Source organism: Serinus canaria, chromosome 12, assembly GCF_022539315.1.
Source record: "Serinus canaria isolate serCan28SL12 chromosome 12, serCan2020, whole genome shotgun sequence".
Classification (NCBI taxonomy): domain Eukaryota; kingdom Metazoa; phylum Chordata; class Aves; order Passeriformes; family Fringillidae; genus Serinus; species Serinus canaria.
Window position 1 is genome coordinate 13,179,260 of NC_066326.1, and position 21,409 is coordinate 13,200,668.

General features: G+C 37.7%; 1 protein-coding gene across 1 annotated transcript in view; it reads right to left on the reverse strand.

Annotated features, from left to right (window-relative positions):
- CACNA2D3 (calcium voltage-gated channel auxiliary subunit alpha2delta 3) overlaps window positions 1-21,409 on the reverse strand; it is a 378,074-nt gene that overhangs the window by 172,534 nt on the left and 184,131 nt on the right. The window contains exons 10-11 of the mRNA XM_009091048.4: window positions 20,674-20,763; window positions 16,935-17,048 (exon numbers count right to left, since the gene is read on the reverse strand). Of these exons, the coding sequence (XP_009089296.1) occupies window positions 16,935-17,048; window positions 20,674-20,763 (204 nt within the window). The remainder of the gene's footprint in view (window positions 1-16,934; window positions 17,049-20,673; window positions 20,764-21,409) is intronic.

The following is a 21,409-nucleotide window of genomic DNA, read 5'->3' on the forward strand; positions in this document are numbered from 1 at the left end:
CCATCACAAGACAGACAAAATAAAAGCCACAGATAAATATCTGTCAAGACTGCAGTTGAAAGGTATAATCTTTTAACTTGTCAGTCTTCATGTATGGAAAGAAAAGGAAAAACGGATGGAACAGGAAAAGCATACAAATAGCCTAGGATTTGTACATTAGATTCCTAATCTTAAAGTATAAGAAAGTTGCCTGAAGCTTTTCAATGCTTGTTTCAATTGGGAAAATTTGTATGCTGCTACCAAGAAGGAACTTCAGCACTTAATTTTCCTCTGTCCTGCAAAATAAATACTTTGCTTTGCAATAAATTTGAATAAATATGAATACTGATATGATTGCTGGAGGTCTTTGGGGAGAAGAAAAACAAACAACAAACCAACAGACTTTTAGCCAAAAAAAGAAAAAGAAAAGAATAATGGCCTGAATTAGAAAAGACTTTCCAAACAGACACAGTGTGAGGAGAGACAGGGAGAAATATCAATGTGCAATTGTGCCAGGTAGGAACAAGATTCCAGCAGAAGCAGCAGGAAGAGAAGAATCCCAGGCATTGGGGAGTTCAGGGTGGAATAGGATGGAAGGGCAAGAACTGAGCTCAGGGTAGAGGTGAGGAAGGCAAAGCAAAGTTTGCAGCCAGTGGTGGGAAGGAGTGAGATCTCCAGCACCAACACTGGTGCAGCCCCTCACTCCACCTGTAACACCAAGTGTGCCACCTCCAGTGTCTTCTTGGAACACCAGCTGCTCTTTCACAGAGGAGATTCCTGACTTCACCCTCTGCCCCAGGAGTCTTGCCACATGCAAGAGGAGGATTACAGCCCTTGCTGTTGTACATTCATTCACATCTACCTTCACTCTCAACTAAAAAAAAGAAAAACCTTGGAAATTTTTGGTTTCTTCTGTCTGGGAATTTGGCATTTCCTGTCTGAACTGTAAATATAAACCTAACCTCCTCATTTCTCAGATGTTATTGTGGAGAGATGTCCTCTACCTGGCACCTCAATCTCATTGAAATATACTTCTTCCTTCACCTTAATTATTAAAAGTCTTTAAAACAGAAGTGAGTCCCTACTGACCTGTGTTCATTAAAAAAACTCTTGGTACTTCCCACAAGCCTGTGACTGTGTCTGTATTCTCAACAGGTTTGCACTCAGGCAATTGCATTCTCACATTGCAACATAACCCCTGTAAAAGATCAACTGGAAAAAATAACTTTTAGTCTTTCCAAATAAAAAAATCCTTGTTGTGCCATGTTGCTAATAGAGACTGGGTAGCTGCATTCCTGAGAAGGATGAGACACCCCTAAACATGCAGCCTGTGCATGCACCTGTACTTCACAGTAAAAATGTGTACTGCAGGTGAAGGGAGAACTGCCACTGCAAATTGAAATCAGATTATTTGCTGATTTATGCCTACAGAAACAACAGCATTTCAGAACTCAGCAAGATCCAAGGCAGAGCAATGACTGTGTGCACCTACAGACACTTGAATTATTCTGTGTGCAAACCCTGAAGATCAGGAGCACTGAGCCATGCAGGGACCTGGGTGACATCTCCTCAGTGGCACGTGGTGGCTCTGTTTGGGATGCCAGCAAGCCACAGGCACACACCACATTGCAGGACTGACACTCTGCTGGACAGGAAGGAAGAGGGAATGAAATAGAAGGGGGAAAATAGAAAGCTAACAAATTCAAACAACTCCAAACTCCCATCTGACAGAATACTCTATTTTCAATTCTGTTGTTTGATGCAGTGTAAAAGCACAAACTAAGCCAGGAGAAAGTACTTCATCTTGCCAAAGGAATCAGACCAAACCATCTTATCAAGCAGGGAAATACACAAATGAGAGAAATGTGCTTTAAAATGGAGATGCTGGGAGGTACTGTTAAATACTGAGCTGTGGAAAGCCAAAGTGGGGAACTGCCCTGTGAAGGGCCCTGGGAAAAGCCTTCAAGGATTCTTGGTGTATATCCAAGCTCTGTGCTGCAAGGACTTCATTATCAAGTGAATAGTCTAACAATAATGTCAGACCCAAGAACTGAAGATTTTAGAACAGGTGGAAAGATCACCTGCTCACATTCTGCCAAAGGCCACACAGGAGGCTCAGTGCACCCACCAGCAAATCTGAGATGACACAGTCTGCTTTTCTTCCATATGTTCCCAAAGCAGAGTGATCCTGGTCTATCTGTCCATTTACACCTAGCATGCAGCATATTTTGCCAATTTTTCCTCTTTCAAGGCAGAACATTCTCAGAAATTTAATAAATAATGTTACCAAGGGAGACTTTAATGATAACACCACTTCAGTGGCTGTTGGAGCTGATGAAATCAATTCCTGTGCAATACCCAACCAACCCATCTCCAAACCAGCTGCAGGAATCAGTTAAGGCAGCTTTTGATGCAAGAGCACACAGACTTGGTGGCAGGGCAGGTTGAGTCTTGGCAGCAGGGCTAACAAATGCGATTATAATGATAAAAGCTCACAAATGGCTTCATCCTGCACTGTCACTCACGGCACAACCTGCTATCCCTCACTCCTGCTGCACACAATGACCTTTGTCATGCTTGAGGAAACAGCTTCCCACTGTGATTTGACTCTTACTGAGTGGCCAGATGGGGCAGTTTTGCTTCATTATTTGTGTCTGTGAAGTGGAAATGCCAACAGAAAGATTCATTACTGTCAAGATCATCTCTGCAAAGCTCCCTTGATTTATTAGGGCATAAACTGCTGTACTGGCTGTAATGAGACATAAATGCTCTGTAAAGCCTGTGAACTCAAGAAGGAAATACACTGCCATCAAGAGGCTCAGGGCCTAATTTATTAACAGCTTCTGTCATACAAGCAGCACTGACTGTGGCAGTTAGGGGAAAAAATGCAAGAGATTTGCCAGTGACATGTTTACATAAAAGAATCTCTTCTGTTTTTTCCTGAAATTTGCTCAGTGCTGACAGGTGAAATGCAGTGGAATTGATAAATATGATAAAATATCAGCATCTCTCAGATTCTATTTCATGCTGAGATTATGATCCAGACTTATAAATCAAAGGATAAGGAAGCTTAAGACTCAAGTTATCTTGAAGGGAGACAATTCCCTGTCCAGCTTCTGGGTGTTCTAGATTTTTTTAAGCCCTACATTTTGAGAGGCAGTCAGATTCTCTTCTATTTTTATTTGTATCATAGGATCTTGCCTACTTTTGTGATTAGCACAGTACAACACTCCTAAAATATTGCAACTGTTTCTGACAACAAAAAGTGTCAAAGAAACACTAGAACAGCTTGTTTGTGTCTGCCATGAAGTGCAGGCATTATTTGAACAGAATACATCAGCTACTTAATCCACACTGAGAGCACGCACAGAGCACTTCAGCAATACAGGAATAATTTAATATCCCATTGACACAGGGCTTCTAATGGGGGATCAGGAGTTGGAGAGGCTCTCACAGTCCAGCCCTTAGGATTCTGTGTTTCTGTCAGTTACAGATTCATCAGATAGTTAAAGCACTGGAGCAAACAACAGCCAAAACAAAAAAAAAAAAAAAAAAAAGGTAGTAACAACAATAACAAACCCCAAAATAACACAAACCAAAATAACAAAAACATGGCACAACTTAAAACTGGATCCAAATCTGCACCCATGGTAAAGACTCTTCTGCATGTTCATGAAGAAGGTAACATGTTATGTTTACACTCAGTCAAGACATTAGAGAATAAAGGAAAACATCCAGCTATGAAATTACACTGTTGAACAAAAGTTCCTTCCAAAATCTTATGATTTTTCGTGTCCCTCTTCCAAAACTCAGAGACAAACATGCACAATGTAGACTAATTCTCAAAAGTCTCTTTTCAGAATGCCATTTCAGAAAATTTTTTTGCAAGAACCTATGCCACAAAAGAAACTTCTCTAGTGGGAAATGGATCACAATCTGAGCAGTCCTACACAGAAAATTAAACCCACATAGAACTTCTTACTATTAGATCAGCAAAATTAATGGAGAAAAATGGAGGAAAATATCTGCATATGATGGCATGATAATCTTGCCCATGCTTCTTATTTCATAGTCCAGCCTCACTCAGAGGGCAGCTACACTTTGTACTGGCACAGCTCCTGTGACCAGCTCTGGGTCATGTAGATACTGCAGTGCTGTTAACACTTGATTAAACATTAATGTGGCAGTGAACACCAGGCTCTTTTGCCACTCAACAACCCATTGATAAGTCACTTTGGAGAAAGGAGGAAAATACACCTCTTTTGTTGAGCCAGTATCTTTTGGAAAGACTAGATCTGTAAATTAGCAGAAAAAGTTTATTGGTATTTTTGTGTTTATAAAACATAAAGTTCATTACAGGTATTTGTAAAATACCTGTGTGGCTTCCTTTACATGAACATTCCCTTATGGCTTTCAGTGTTCCAACATTTAAAAAGCAGCACAATAAAGCATAACTAAACCAGGTGTTTACTCATCTAATTCTCACTAAATGATGGACAGTTTTCTAATCAATTATGAAGTTTTGAAAATGCATCCAATATGGCAACAGTGCAACCCTTAGAGCTGAGCTCAAGTTCAGCTATTTTCCCCTCCTCAGCAAAAGCAGCTGTGGTTATTTATACAACAGGAGCACTTTTGTGCTGAATTCCTCTCCTTTTCCTGACAGTCCCTGTGGTCTACAATGTGCACAGATCCTGTCCATCCCTGCTAACCTGTTTTCCTTACAGATAATTCTTAGAGGTGATGGAAGAGAATCTCTGGAGGGGCACATCTGAAAGTGGCTCTGGTGCAGAGTGGCACAACTTTACCAGAGTGCCCTCACTGGATTCAGGAGCCTGCTGGAGGGATTCAGGAAAGGAATTTCCTAATGCCCTTAAAGGTTCAATTTTTGTCAGCCTAGAAGTATGTTCTGACTGGTTGCCAATGATTAATGACTGTCATCTGCTTGCCTGGGAGAAGAGACCATTTTGAGCTACTTTTGTGAGGGCTGTGAAGGGGCAGGGGGATGAAAAACATTCCATAGACCCCTGCTGCTCTGTGCCCAAAAATGGCCTGACCTCAGTCTAGCCATGTCTGCTCACTGGGGGAAGGTATGTGAGGATTTCATAATGAACCAAACTATGATTTTGAAAATTGTATTTATTATTACCTATTGCCAATGCAAGCAGAGCACAGTCAAAGACTTCATTATGATATTCACCTTTGCATACAACTGATTATTGTATATAACACTGTTAAAATCATAGGGAAGCACCCACCAATTATATTGATGGTTCAATGGCTTATTAATTATTGCTTGCTGCACACAAATTCAGAGCCAAGTGCATTTTTCTGTCTGAAATGGCACAAATATGACGTACCACAAAGGCATCCTCAGATGTCTGGCTCATCTCTAGTTTCCATACATGGCCTTTTAAGGAGAATTTAGGTCAGCCAAAATAAAACAGTTTGTTTCAAAATGGGGTGCCATATGTCAAAATGTACTTAGCCAGATTTTATTTTAGCCAAAAAATCAGTATTATCAGATATGGTGCTAAAAGCTCTGTACTCACAGTTTTCTCATGCTGCTTGTGTACACACTTGAATATTTTCTAAAAATTGGGGTTTGGTTGCTTAAATGTATCAAAATCTTTTTTACAAGTTATTGCCATAGTTATTAGAATTATGCTTATATAATTTTTGTTTAAATAATTTGTAAGCTGAGTTTCGATTATGGACTGAGTTCCGTCACGCTTTTCAAAAACATTCTGAACAGTTCCATTGGCTTTGTAAATACTGGGAGACTACTCTTCATGGAATCAGTGCTAAGTCCCAGAATAGAACATGACTCCCATTTTGACAGGATTGTACTGAATAACACACAAGACAGTGCTAGAAACTACCTCCAGCAAAGAAAATGAAAACTCACTTCACAAGGCAGCTAACAGTATCTTTTGTCTGGGCAAATATTGCCCCCTGTGTGAGAGACAAAGAGAAAACCACTATTGATCTCTACTTAGAGGCATTTTCCAGAGGAATCCTTGCGGGAGAGCTGAACAGAGAGTATTGATGAATGGATCCAGCCTGGGGCAGTGAGTGCTGCCAGAGCTCCCAGGACAGCACAGCCCAGGGCAGGATCTGCTGGTACAGCAAGGCACACCCAGCTCAGGTACTGTCCCAGAAAAGGGCCCAGCAGAGACAGAAACACTGTACTGAGAGCACTCTGAATGCCTCTGGGGAGCAGAACCCACCCAAGCTGCGAGGAGACAATTTGGGAGACAATTTGATATCCTGGTGATTCCCTGCCTGAATGACGAGGTGTGACCCTGCTGATCCACAGCACAGGGACAGAGGCAGTGGGACAGCGAGGAGAAAAGAACCTGGTCTCAGTAAAAGCCCAGAATAATTTCTGAAAGGTGGGCTGTTTATACAACACCAACCATTCTACACTGGAAAACAATGGGAATCTCAGGCTAACTGTATTCCCTAGACAGATTCTGTGGTTCCCACTCAGAATTGCCAGCAGTATAACTGCAAAAAGGTTTCACTGGTGGTGCTGCCACAAACTGGGGACTGATGAGGGGCTGTTTTTCAATTGCAAGTGACAAGAAATGGATGGACAGAAAGACAGTCTAACCAGAGTCACTTTTGCACACAGGATGAAATTCATTTTCCATGAATTTTTGTGCCTATAAAACTTGGTAGCATGAATATTTTATGAAAACTCACTCACCCCCTAACGTGATGCAAACCTAGCCAAAGCAAATGTTTACAGTTTTCACCCATCCCTACCACAGATGTTTCAGTATTTGGACAAAACTTGCATTTTATGAAAGATTCAACCATTTCTTACTCAAAAGATGAGCAAATTGCACTCTCAGAGATTAAGTTAATAGAATAGACAAAATGCCAAGGATTTTTTTTTTTTTTAGCAATAGTTAGATTTAGACTGAAATATGATTCATTGAAAGGCCAGTATTGTTCTATCTTTTGCTTTTTATTCTTAGGAAATCTCCTTTGTGGTTGTACTACTACCCTGTATTATTAAACCAGCTAAAAAGCACAGAAATAGACAATACCTAATGCTACCTTAGACATTATTAAAACCCCAAAGAATTCTTTTTCATCAGAGGCTGAAATACTGAATAATTAGATTTAAAACTCTTGGAAAAATTACTTTTTTTTACAACACAATCATATTTTATTCTTGCCAAGAGGATTGCCCAGCTTGCCTAGAATATTTGTCTGTTGTCTCCATTCATGCAAACTTCCAAATTTTCCTTTGGGCATCATGACAACAGAGAGTAGTCATCTTTCTAAGGGTGTCTGTGGCATTTTTCCTCACACAAGGATAATTTGTTCCTGCTTTTTTTTAAAATAGGTGATGTGAACATGAAAATGAAACCAGAAGTTGCTGAATATTTCCAGATCTCCTTAGCATGAGAGCTAAGGAGCTTGACTGTACAATTTGAGAAGGAAACATTTTTCCAGGAAAACAAACCCTTAAGTGGATTCTGTCTTCAATTGTCCAGACTTTGTAGGTGTTCTATTTTATGAACCTCCATATAATACCCATTTTAAAATGTTTTATAAATATTTATAGCTGCTCCTGTTTTCATAGTAACACGCTGTACAGCAGTCATTGGCATATTCACTTTACTGCTACAATGGATTTTAAAGCCTTCTTCAATAACAAGTCCTGGATGATTAAAAATCCTTCATGTTTTCTCAAGATACGTCTAATGATGTAAGATGGCAGAATAAAGACTTCTGTCTTCTGACAATGCCCTGAACTCAGCTTCAAGATCCAGCAAAAAGCTCTCAAGAACTTGTAAGAGGAAATCTCTGTGACTGAACTGAAATCTTAAGAGAAGTCAGTGCACAAATGGTACTTCACAGAAGGAGAATGTATTTATTCAGATGTGCAAATCCCATTCTGTCAGTTCTGCACAGAGACAATTATGGTAAGGGTGGTAGGGAGCATCATGGGATGATGGAATTTAGAACCTCCTAGAAAAGAATAGGTTTTTATCAGTTTTGCAGCAGATGTCTGCACATGGGAAAAGAAGACAAAAGTTAAGTCTACATAGGCTACCATGTTTTGCAGAAGTCTCAGAATGGAGTTAATGCTGTTATGCCAGTTTAGAAAAAGTAGGTATAAATCCTGTGAGATAAACAAACAGTGCTCCTTAAATGGATATTCTGTAAAATGCCTAACCACTAACAAAGTTAAAGATTCAACCACTCAGAAAGAATCAGCAGACCCACAACAGAGTTCTAAAGATGGGATTGTTTGGATAACTTGTTTAGCTCCTAATTCAGTAAAGCGCTTTAATGTATGCCTGAATCCCCTGCTTTGGTTAGCAGGGATGTAATAACTCACATATGTAAGCATTTCACTGAAATGAATACTGAACTAGACATCCATGAGCCCCTGCATGGAATGGATCTCTCCTACTGCCTTGATATATGTGCATGCATTGAGGGATTGTTCCACAGCCAGACACCACGAAGGATAACAGAGGTACTCTGGGAAAATGGTATATATGAATAATAATTTCATATAAACAACGTCTGTTGTACTTCCAAACCAGCAGAATTTGGCCTCTCAGAGTAAAATGAGCAAGAAATACCATTTGCTGTATGTAATGGGATGCCAGCAAGAGAATACTATACCAAACATTTAACTTCCTCTCTTTGTAACATTCCCTTTCCAAACATCTCCTGAGATTTGATATTTAAACATGCAATTTACCAACCTTCTCAGCTTAATGTAAATATCCAACAGAAGTTAAAGTTTCCCTCTGTAATGAAACAACACACTATGGCTTATTTGAATACAGTGAGAGTTACAGAAAATAGGGGTGTATGAAGATTTCATTTAGGGAAAAATGATACAGGAGCGAACTAAGAATGGATCACACAAACAAGGTAGAAATATAATTCAGAACTCAGAAGAAAAGATCTGAAAACAGTTATTTTTTGATGTGGTTTCCAGGGTACTTACCAGCTGCTTACAGGCTGTTGGAATTGCTGTACCTCACCAGAACTAGCAAGGAATCTGACCTGTTGGTCAGGAGAAGATGCAATAATCTATTTTCCTCTTCAAGCCTCATGACTGCACTGTCTCCTCTACTCACACTCCTGCATCAAACTGAGGCCATTCCTCTTAAGCATCAAAATATCTTTAATCCTATTAAAGTGCTTGTCCACTACACAATTCTGGTTTTGACTCAAGCTTAATCTTACATTAAAAAAAAAAAAAAAGGGGGTTATGACAGGACATCATAAATACAGCTTTTAAAAACTTACTCCAAAAATACATGTGAATTTTTCACTCTTCCCTGTTTGTGAAGTCAGTGAAAATTTTCACTTTGTAACTTCTGCTCTACAGATCAGAAAATACCCATTGAGCAAGTTTGCAGATCTATTATATCCTAATTTCAAGCTATTAGTGGAGGAACCAGAGATGAGTGAACATAACCCTAGTTTTATCTCCTGCACCAACTTAGTTTTCACCATGACTCTTGGCTGTAATGTAATATTTTATATAAAATCACATTATTTCAACTCTTTCTAAAAGGCAAACTCTGAACAGGAAATTTAGGAAGACATTCAATCCAACACAACCTTGACTTTTTTTTTACTATCTATACTTTTTTTCTTTTTACTTTATTAATCCAAAATAATTGTTTGGAGTACTCTAATATTCCTTTATTGTCCAGTGCAACCAAATGGATTTTATATATGCAGTGGTGGTGGGTCACTCACAACCAACAATAGACATTCTTGATATTTTACAGAGACTCTTGATACTCATCTAAAATAGAACAGCTCTGACAAGCTTCAACATCTCTTTTCTGCCTGTGATGTTTAAGAAGATGCATACATTATAAAGAGAATTAGAAACAGTCTATAAACTGAATCCTGGCTTTTAGGATAACTGCAGCATTTCTCAGTTTAAACCACACAAACTAAAGTACAGTTTTTATTATGCTGTTAAAGAACTTCAAGAAATAAATGATCTCACCATTTCCTTAAGCAGATGACACATATATTCACAAAAAACATTACCTCAGGAATAGAGGTAAGAACAAAATGGGCATATTTGTGCAATTATCATGCTCACTTTAACTGCCTTGCTTCTGGCATGATAAATTTGAAAATCTAATACCTTACAGCACATAAATTATCAGGAGAAGGTTTGGTTGTTTGGGGTTTGTTTAGTAAACAGAATCCATAATATATCAGCTTCCTATTATGATATTTACTTCTTATGTTTTGGTCTCTCTTGTTAATAATGGCCATCAGCCAAACATTTTGGCCACAAGGAGTTTCATGCCAGAGGCAAATAGTGATTACTTGTAGTCATCTAGGCACATTTTATGAACATCTATTTTATCTCAAATTTTGGATCTGTGTCTATATACTACATAAAAGTTATCTTCATTTTTACAAGGAAAAGGAATCATTTTTGTGTTACTGATACTCATGAGTTCCCAAAGAGTACTTTGGATAATCTATTTCAAATTGTGGATTATTCTCCATGTAGACTGTCCCTTATTTATAAGGTGTTCTGTATGACTCATGGCTAATTCACTTTTGTATCTATTTCTGATTATATTACAAATATTAGCACAGTAAGGGCCCTTTGAATATACATTTTCAATGGGTATAAATTATCATTCCATCTGAAAGCCTTCAAACATTCAGAAAGCATTAGCTCCTCCATAATTCTAGCCAACCAGTGACTGTATACAAGAAGCAGTAATCCTTCCTCAGGCAATCCATATATACCCTGAGGATAATATTTAATTACCTTTATCTTCACAAAAAACATCTCTCCCTTTGTTTCAATTTAAACACTGCAGGGGAAGTTTCTTCGTGGCAAATTAAATTGACAAGTGACTGAAAAAGAGGTCTTAACTACTCTGAGTGTCACATAAAAGAATTCAAGTAAAAACACTAGGGACAAATTTGTAGAAACCATTATGGTAGTTTTGACAAAAAAAAAAAAATCACTGAAAGAGGACCTACCACCTATTTTTCTCTCTAAGAGGAGAAGTAATAAGGCAAAATAAAACCTTTTTTAAACTTTTTTTTTCTCAAAATGAAATCTCACTTGGGGCAGGAATCTAGCTATGATGAGCTGTTTCTTTTTATCCTGAAATCAAAAACTTCTGCTTGATCTCATACCCCATCTTTTATCATACTACAGGAGAGCCTAAAAAGGTAAGTAATTAATATGTTACATCATAGCTTGAAAGGCCTATAAAGTGTCTGGACCTTCTTTTGCTCTTGAGATAAGCAGTAATAAAGCACCAGGTTTGTGTAGCAGTAATGGCATCTGCCTCCAAAGTACGTCAGCCTTTTCAGAAAGAAACTCAGTTTAATAGCATCCAGACAGGACTGCACATGAGACACTCAGTTTGCTCTGTGAATGCTCCATGTTGCCAACTTTGCCTCATTCCTAAGCTGCAGACTTGGTTAAGGCTCTGCAGGAAGGGTTGGAACCTGTGGATGGCAGACATGAAGAGAAGGAGGATTTGCCACCGCTGCAGCGCCACGACACAGCCACAATCTGCTGTGCAGCCTGTTCTCACAGCACCCAGTAATCTCTTCAGGAGAGTTTCCATGCCATATTTTCATCTTCCTTTGCTCAAGGAGGATAAGGAAAGCCTGCTCTCCTGTCCTGTGGCAGAAATTAAATGTCTGAGGATTTTTACATATGCCCAAAGCTCAGACATTTATTTTGTATATACAGCAACTGAAGCCAATAGCTTGTGGATCAATAAATGAACTCACTAAATAGGTTTCTAGCAAAAAAACCTAAAAAGGCAGAACAATTAAATGTACATATTTATTTCATAGATCTCTAATATCAGTGAAGTTACTAATATAATTACTTACTAATATAAATGACTGGATTGATGTCAAGAGCTGTAGTGACCAAGTGACCAGTTCTCACCAGGAATGACCAAGTCTTTTCTTAAATATTTAAGAAAGCCATGTATTATTAAATGTACTGATCCTCTAAAGGAATGCATGAAAGTCCCACCTAATTAAGGAGCTAATAACTGATTATTACAGCTGCAAATCTAGTATTCCATTATGAAACCAAATCTAAATCCAGCAAATTTCAAGGTGTTGCTCTCTGGATTCAATTATAATTTTAAGTACTGTATATAGATCCAGAGACCTGCCAGACTGTGAAATTTTCCTATAAAGCAGATGTAAGAGTAGGTATAAACAGCTAAAAGTCATGGAACTGTTTATATTGTAATTTCAACAGTTCCATTCAGACATGGGCAGCACTGGCTGTTAGGTCTTTCTACACCATAATCATTTAGCAGTTGGAATAAAGATGTTATTGCAGTTATGCTTTATATTCTCCCTACTTGAAGTCTTAGCACTGATAGAAACCATCTTAAATCTCTGCCCTGTTGTAATGGTTCCTAAGCATAAAGAAAATATTTCTGTGCCATACAAAATTAATTCTACCCAGAGCCTCAGAATAATAGGAGACAGACAGATGAGGTTCTGTTCCCTGTGACTTGCCCAGAAAAAGAAAGGCTGCAGAATAACAAGGGAACTGGATCCAGAGGTATTTTTATCCCAGATTCCCTATCTGTATTTGATTCTAGAAAATGAGGAAACTTTAGGTGGGATTTTGGTTTCCATTTGACTTGACTTAGTAAGGAATTAGTGCTTCTGGTTTTGCATATATTTACCATAGCATATAGCTGTTCCACATAATTATGACAGCAAATGCTTTTCAGACTCAAAGACACACCCAGAGGGGAGGATAAAGTTCAAATGATCTAATGATTCTTTTGCTTTCTTTTCCAGGTTTTACATATGGTACAATACCATGAAACAAAGACCTCTCAGGCCAAGGGAGCAGAGCATCTCTTCCTGGTTGCCATCAGTCGTGAAAGGTCACAAAGCTGACACCTCCCTTGGCCAGCTGAGTGCTGCATTGACCCAAAAAGAGCACTAAAAGTGTGCACCCAAACTGAAATACTGATTTCCCCTTGATCTCAGTGAGATTTTAAACTCTGCTCTCAGTCATGTTTATAGAAGAAATGCTTTTGGGCTTCTCCAAAACAAGGAGTAGATGGGTTTGTAGAAGTACAGACCTTGACAGCCCCATAAAAACAATTGGAAATGGAGGAGAGGAAAGGACCCTCAAATCTGCAAGCACTGAGTCATTTTAGCCAGTAGAGAAAAAACATCACGAGACTTCATGGAGTTGTGAGTTAATAGGGTTTAAAACTGTTCCCTTACACACTCATGCAAATGTTGTGCAAATTCATGGAAGAGCATTTACTGCATTATTTTCCTTTGCAACATCACAAGATTCTGAGAACCATCTTGCTGTATTTAAAATGACAGAATGTATTTGATAATATTGAAGTAGATGCTTTTTGTTCCAAGTTTACTAATTTTCAATTAGTGATTAAAATGGCTTTCAGCTGAGAACCTGACAAAGCTTGAGGCTCAGTTAATATCTCTAATCTCATCATAATTCCATTTTTTTATGTGCTAAGGCATTTCAGCAACATTTACAAGATTAATCCTCATGGAATTTTCTGTTATTCATTGCTGGATTTTTCCACTAGAAAGAAAGCAGGACAGTTTTATTTAAGAAAAGATCATTAGTGGTACTATCCTCTGAGAGCAGACCTGAAGCAATGACTTTCCATGTAGTCACATCTATCTGTCTGCCTGCCTCCCCTACCCATGGCCTTTCATCCTTTTGAATTAGAATAAGGGACCTAGAGAAATACCCAAGTGCAGTATTTTGCTTGGTTTCTGATAATGCATTTGGATCTCATAGCAGGAGCAGTAACAGAATAAAAGCGTGATTCTGGTACAACTGACATCAAAAAGATATTCTGAGACTTAAAAGGCTTTCTCCTGAAATAGGACATCTTAAAAAATAAAATTATTGCAACTATATTATGGCTCTGATTGTAAACAAACATTTCCTTGGTACAATTCCTTTTAAATATCTATTTCTGCTACATGATGAAAAGCTGGGTTTTTATATGAGTTGTGTAGATTTATTTACTCTTGTGGATTAATTATTCCCATTTTGGTACTTGACGTGGCAGAGTTGCCTTGAATGAATCACAGAAATTGGAAAGTACTGAATGTAAGTTTCATGAATGAGAAAAATTATGTATATAGCACAAACTCATTTCTAATGTGTGAGAATCAGCTCCGTAAGACTGCACCTATGGCCTCATAAAAAGAAGGAAATAGATGTTAACAACTAGTCATATAAATAAAATATAGTGTGTTATAAAAATAGCATCTACTAGATTTACATTTAAAGTAGCAGAAGATACTAAGTAAACATGGGGAAATATTTCTGGGTTTTTTTCCGTTTTGCTGAGGAAGACAGAGACTCATAAAAAACCCAGTAAAATGAAAGCATTCCTTCTTTCAGGGAAACAGTCCAGATGATGATTTTTAAAAGTCTTTTGATGGTCATAATTTCCTAGTTAATACAGAAAATCAGGCTGATTTCCTTCAAAAAACTCAATTGCCTAATTTAAGCTACTTTGGGGATTTAACTGGAGCCATTTTATTCCCTTTCCTAATAATTGCAACACAGTTTTATTGTAATGCATTATTAGAAGGAAGATGATTTTTAATCAGTTGTTAGGCAGAATAGATCTCCAATAATATGTGATAAAGTGCTGTTTTCCCTGTTTACATGGTATATATGTATATATATATCTATATATATATAGACATAGTTTTTTTAAGGCTATCTTTTGAAAAGATATAAATGGTTTGGGAAAAGGAAGAAAACATGAATTGGTGTTTATGTCCTGCAAGTTTATATTCACTCTCCATTCTTAGAGATTCTCACTGACAAACTCTTAAAGCCTTCACAGTTGTATAAAGATTTCTTTCCTTTCTATAAGAGAACAAAATGCCTTTGCTGCAACTAATTATAAACTATTTGCTGTTATCTAACATTAGATCAACTCTAACTGAAACTGGTACTTTGCTAACCAGGTAACTGAGATAAACAAAAACTTCAGCATTTACTTCAATTAGAGCTATTGCCTTTTCCACCCCAGGATCACAAGGCAGGAAAAACATAAATTACAAGAAAGATGGCAGGCCAATACATAGATAGTAGAGAAAACCATGTACATTAAAAAAACCAAACCATCAAGTTCAAAGGTGAGATTTATAAATATAAAAACCAGCTCTGGAGAGAATAAAGAGGGTGTAATGCAAAGGCTGTGAATTTCAAGTGCATGGCATGCATAATTTCCAGGCACACTGACACTGCAAATGTGTAGGATATTGCATTTTCAATAGCCTTCCTTTCCAGAATAACAAATCCAGCAAAGGCATTCAAAGCTCTAATGCATTAAAGCCTACATATGGAAATCTTTTACATTTTTCATGCTGAAACATTTCAGGCTAAAAAGAGGAAAAAAGATTTGATTTTTTTTCCATGTTTCTTAAAACACAATTTACAAGGCTGTGTTAATACATTAAATATTTTCAGAAGAGTTGAGTAGAATATTGAGTTGAATATTAACTAAAAGCTGCTCCCCAGACATCATGTCCTTGCTGAACAAGGCAGGACTCTTGATGCTGGGCCTTTGCAGGAGAATTCCCAGTGGAAACCTCTCCTGCTGCTTTTTGCAGCAGCTGTGCTGAGCAGAGTTATCTCAGAGAGAGCTGTGGATTAGCACATGAAAGATACACAACACATGTTTTTGTGAAAATACTTAGCCGACTCTTTCAGAGAATTCTTTCCTTGCTGATTTCCTATGATAAGAGTTTCCCCAGAGTCTCTTCTTCTTAAGAGAGGAACCAACTCCAAAGAACAAGAATTTGCAGCACCAGAGGCACATCCTTCTGAGGGACTCTGAGAATCTCCTTCAACACCGGTTTTTGGTAGATAAAGTAAAAGGTTCTCATGGAATATCTGAGGCTTAACAACTTCAATTAGATGGCATCCCACTGAGTAAGAGAGGAAGGACTGGCCACAAAACCTTTAGCTTGTAGGCCTTCTTTGCAGTGGAATGATATTATATTTGCATAAAACAGAGATAGAAGTCACTCAGAAAACAAACAGAATTTTATAGAAGAGAAACATGACTGAAAGCTGAATATTAAAACAGGTATTTTTTTTCCACAGAATGCAGAACCCCATGCAGCACAGTCACATGAATCAATCCCTTGCTCAAACTGCACTTCCAGCCATGGGGTTGCTGCTTCCACAGGCACATAACATGGCAAAGAACTACAAAAACTTCCTAAAATACTCCCAAAACTTGCTGTAGCTGAAGATAAAATGTAGAAGAAAATTATTTCACATAGAGAAACAAGGCCCACTAGAGCTTCCTCCTCAGGTAAAGCATTTCTGCCCTAGTGTGAAATTTCCACTTGCTATGTGATAAGGTAATTTAACTCTGGGCAAGTTTCTTTATAGAGATCAATAGAGCCAAATACATTTTTAACAAAATCTTTCCAACTGTCAGCTCTATCCCTCACTCTGCCAAATCAAGAAATGAAAAATACTGATTACAACATCTGCTCTTTCTCCTTTCATAGTAAGCCACTTGCTGTCCATAGTACATACCCATCTTTAGCTTGAAAAAGCATTGAATTATTAATGTGTAGTTTGGGAGAAAAAAGAAAATTTTTTTCATACTTAATGAAGTGTCTCAGGAGAAGGATTATATAATGCTCAGAAATATAACCTGGAGGGAAACAGTGCCTTTATATCTTATTAACCTAAGTCCATTACAACAGTAAAAGGCCATCTCTATCCTCAGGCAATACCATATAAGCATCTTTTTTTATTTTTTAATTAGTGATCCAAAATCATTTATAGATAATTTGAATGATTGTTACTGACTTTTCAATAGATACACTCTTTAGATTGGATGTGAAGCTTTGGGTTTCCCATTCAGCAAAGGTGATAACACACTTACTTTTCTGTCTGGCCAGTTGTATTTTGCAAATATGGTATCATATGTGTCCACAGCTCCATCAGTGATCAGCATGATGGCCTGGCTGCAAATGCTTCCTTGTCCTGTGTGATTGAACTGCAAAAGGAAACAACCATCAGGAGCAGCACATCCCTGTTCCATGATACAGGCAGGGTCACACATGGATTTTGTCACATCTCTAGCATCCTTAGAAGAAGTGCAGAATATTTTCAGGCTGAAAACATTTTATCACAGATTTATGTTCTTGGTGAATTGAAAAATAAGAAACATATATATAAATGTAGCACTACCCAAAATTAAAATGGCATTCCCCTGGTTTTGATAGATGATGAGTATTGATGCATCCATAGGGTTTGCTTTGATTTAAATATCATTTTAAAAGAACATGAAAAGAAGTAATGAATGGTGATTTTTCTGAGAAGTACAGGAGGTACACAACTCCTGAGAGACATTTGACTATTCATATGGCATTCATTCATATTCACTCAGGATTACATGCCATATGCTATTTTCCTTTAAATATTTATCTGGGAGGACCCAGTTCATATTTATATACTCTGAGATTCTCCTGTTACCAAAATGAATACATAAAACTAATGCAGGCAGCTGAAGTGCAGTACTTGAGTACAGGTACTCAGACAGCAACCAGCAATCCTCTGGCAGAGGCAAAGGAAGCTTTATCCTTATACAAATGGGATTTTCTCCTGTCAAAGAGCAAACACTTTGTCATGATATGAGCTTTGAGCTCTTCATTCTGGAGTTGGTGCTCTGAGTCTGAATCCATGTGTCTCCATCTGCTTTGGTTGCAGAATAAGTTCTTATTTGTCTGTATATTACCTTATGTATTCAAGGAACTTTGGTGAAACATCCATCTTTTAGGACAAAAAAAATAGCAAAGTTTTAAATGTTTTTTATTTTTAATTTCTGTGTGTGAACACTTTTAAAAAATCTGTGAAAACAATAAATGGGATATTACAATTACTTTCTTGTAGTTTTTATGTACATTATCACATTTGAAGTCAGGCAAGGCCCCATCCTATCTCCCTCTCTTGATGCTGAGAAAGCCAAGCAAGAATTACTTTGTCCCACCTCCCCAGCCTTGCTGTGCCCCAGAACAGGGTGGTTCAATTTAAAAAGCTGTTTCTATATTCATAAGTGAATTACCTTGCAGGGACTCTGACTGCTCCTGCAGTCATGAAAAATAATTCAGAGTATTCTGGTTTGATTTGGCCTACCAACAGCTCTGTCTTTTAAGCTTTCCACAGTCTGTTTGCCTTTACATATTCACTGTTTTCCAAACTCTAAAACCCACTTTTCCTGAAAAAGTTATCCTCAAAATTTCATCTTGGTAGAAATGCCTGCAGTAGAAAACGGTGGGTGGTGGGTCCCAGACGTGCTCTGCCTTTCCTGCCTCCCCGTTTCTGTGTCTGAGTAACCACAGCCACACTCAACAGCCATTTCTGGCACACCTGCATCTCTGCTCAACAGCAGCTTCCTTTTCATCCAGCAGGAACCCCAGCAATCAGTGCACTCTGCTTAAAGGGCAGCTAATGTGGATTTGCAGGGTTAGCTGGATTGTGATCTCTGCCTCTTTGTAATTTGCAAGGCAGTCACTCCTTAAAATTCTCCCACCAGGACAGGTTTTCCAGTCTTAACCAGAACCAGAATTATTTAAGTGGGATTCCTTCATGATCTTACAGCCATTATTTTCTCATAAAGGTGAAGTTACTTTGTCCAGGGATATCTTCCTCACATGGACAACATATTTTAAAAGTGACAAGGTATCTGAAAAGAGAAATTAATGAAGGGGAAATGCCTTTGTACATTTATTTTAAAACACCACTATGTATGCATCTGTATTATTCTACACAGTTATCTGAATATTTTGAAGAATGAGATTAAATTCAAATACTTTGATGAGTAATATCTTCTCATATTTGTCTAAAACTTTTAATTTTATTGAATAGCAAGAGTGATGAAAGTGTTTTCCATAATAATAACAATGACAAGGGGCTTATGATGAACTACAATTAACTCAGTGATTCATCAGTTAGCAGCAAAAATTTCAATGCATCCTGACATTTACAGCAGTTGGTTGTGATTAACAGTCTTTGAAATGTCACAGAATTTTATTTAATTGGTTATGATTTTTTTAAAGGTAATCACTTCAAAGAGCACATTTGTCACCAAAAGAGATAATTGCAGTTGTCACATGACATAGCAGTTGTCTAACTACTGTACCAAGCACTTCTGCATTCTTCCTCTCTACAATGTACACTGCATAAATTGACAATTGGAAAGAATTTGGAAGTGGATTTTTAAACATGCTTCTCAAAGGTATCAGTAGCAAACATCTTCAAGTCTTGACAACCGTAGCAAATATTGAAAGGTAATTGCAAGGCAAAATTGACTGAGTTTAATTAGTGTAACCCCTGAACCATTTTAAAATCCAACCAGAGTCTTTAGAGACTATGTGTGTAACACACAGCTTTCTCTATTTTTTTTCTTTACTATACCACCACCCACTCCTTCCCCCTCCCCATTCACCCACTTTTTCACTTTTTTTAATGAAGAAAAGGCATCCATTGTTAACCTATAATTCAAATAGGCTTCTGGCACATACAGGTCACATCCTGTAGCCAAAGTGGGAAATGGTTTGCTGTACTCTGCTAAGGGGAGATTTAGCTTTTCCTCTGGCCTTGGTGGCTTTCATTGAATTTCCCAGAGACACTGCACATATGCCTGTATAAAATGGAAAATATTTTTATGCTGGGATTTCTGGAAGTTTATATGCAAGAAGGATTGAACCTAATTGAAACTTCATCTAAAAGTATAAATAGGAGCAATAAATAGAGCACCTTGAAGAGATCTGAACATCCATGGAGCAGAGTCCATCATGATCTTACATCATGGGTGCAGTTCAGCACGTGGGATGCCAGATCTCTGCAGTCTCAGAGCTATCAGATTATCTAATGAGGTTTTTATACCACATTTATCATTATAACTTCAGTTACCTCACAGATTTTAAACCAAAGCAAAACAGATCTTGTGTCAGGTCTTCACTTCCTGCAAGGTGATTTTTTTTCTATTTACATAGATTTGGAGGACTAGCACGGAACATCTCCTGCACTGAGGCATTCCTACTGTTTTTCTGGTTCCCAGTACTCTATTTGGTGCCCACAATTGTTAATAAAACCTCTACAAGCAGCCTGCAGTGTCCTTTACTTCATGCACCTTTTCCCAGTGTCATTTTTGGCATGCACCACACGAAGGCATTAGTTCCACACTGTCTGACTGAACACATGAGCAGTGGGTGGAAGAAGATCCTGCTTTTTTCATTTTAGGATTTTATGCCTGGAAAAGAATCAATCAATATTGCCCTTCAAGATGAATACACAGGAATTAGAACCATTAATTAATCCAGGATCACACAGCATAAAGGCAGGCACACTTGTCAAAGTCAAACTTGTTTTGAGAATATTTGGGTTTGAGCTCTTATTTCCAAGGTACATCCTTCAATCAAAAGACATTTTGCTATTTAGTTTAGATGACTTTTTTTCATCTTCCAGCAGACTAACACACTTCAGTATTTTTTCCACAAAATGCATGACTATACTTCAGGAAACATTTTAAAACATTTTCAGGAATATGAAATCAGTTGAAAAAAGGGAAGACAAGAAGGAGGTGAAAAACAAAAAGGATCTGAAAAGCCTGAACTTACTTCATTGAGCATGTTGAAAGCTTCATTTAAAGCAATGTCCAGCATTCCAATTCCTTTTGCAAAAAGTTTGTCAAGGTGTTCCCTGAAATGCTGAAACATGAACAGGAAGGTTTCGTTTGTCAGAATGTTACAACAGACCTGTCTGTGATTAAGGATTTCTGAATACTTCAGACCAACTTCTTAGGCTTAAATGATCACATACACCAATTAACAAAATAATTCCCAGTCAATTTTTCTGACTCTTCAAGTAACACTAAACTAAGGATGTGTTAGTACAATAATAATGCAAAGGCATCACATTTTGATACATTTTTGGCTACTTACTCAATCAAATAATTTTGTTTGTGTTTTTATTTAGAGATATGCTTCATATTTTCCTTTCCACTTTGTATAGTAATTTTATATAACTTCCAACTATTTTCCCAGTAGGTTTTTGGAATAATAAAAAGAATTTTTTCTGAAATTAGCTTTGACAGTACACACCTCTAAAAGGTGGTAGATTCTAATCATTAGCTCATTGAAGTATAAATGCATTTTATCACTCAGTATTACTATTAGACTTGTTAAAAACTGTTCCACACAAGAAGACAAGACAATTAATTTGTAAGAAGAAAATGAAGCCCTGTGTGGTGGGAAGCAGCAGGGGAGGCAGTGCCTTTGTCAGGTGCTATTTCAGTCTTCACAACTGGCTAAAAACTCCAAAAGAACTGCAAAACAGAAAAGGGCATTTCAACCC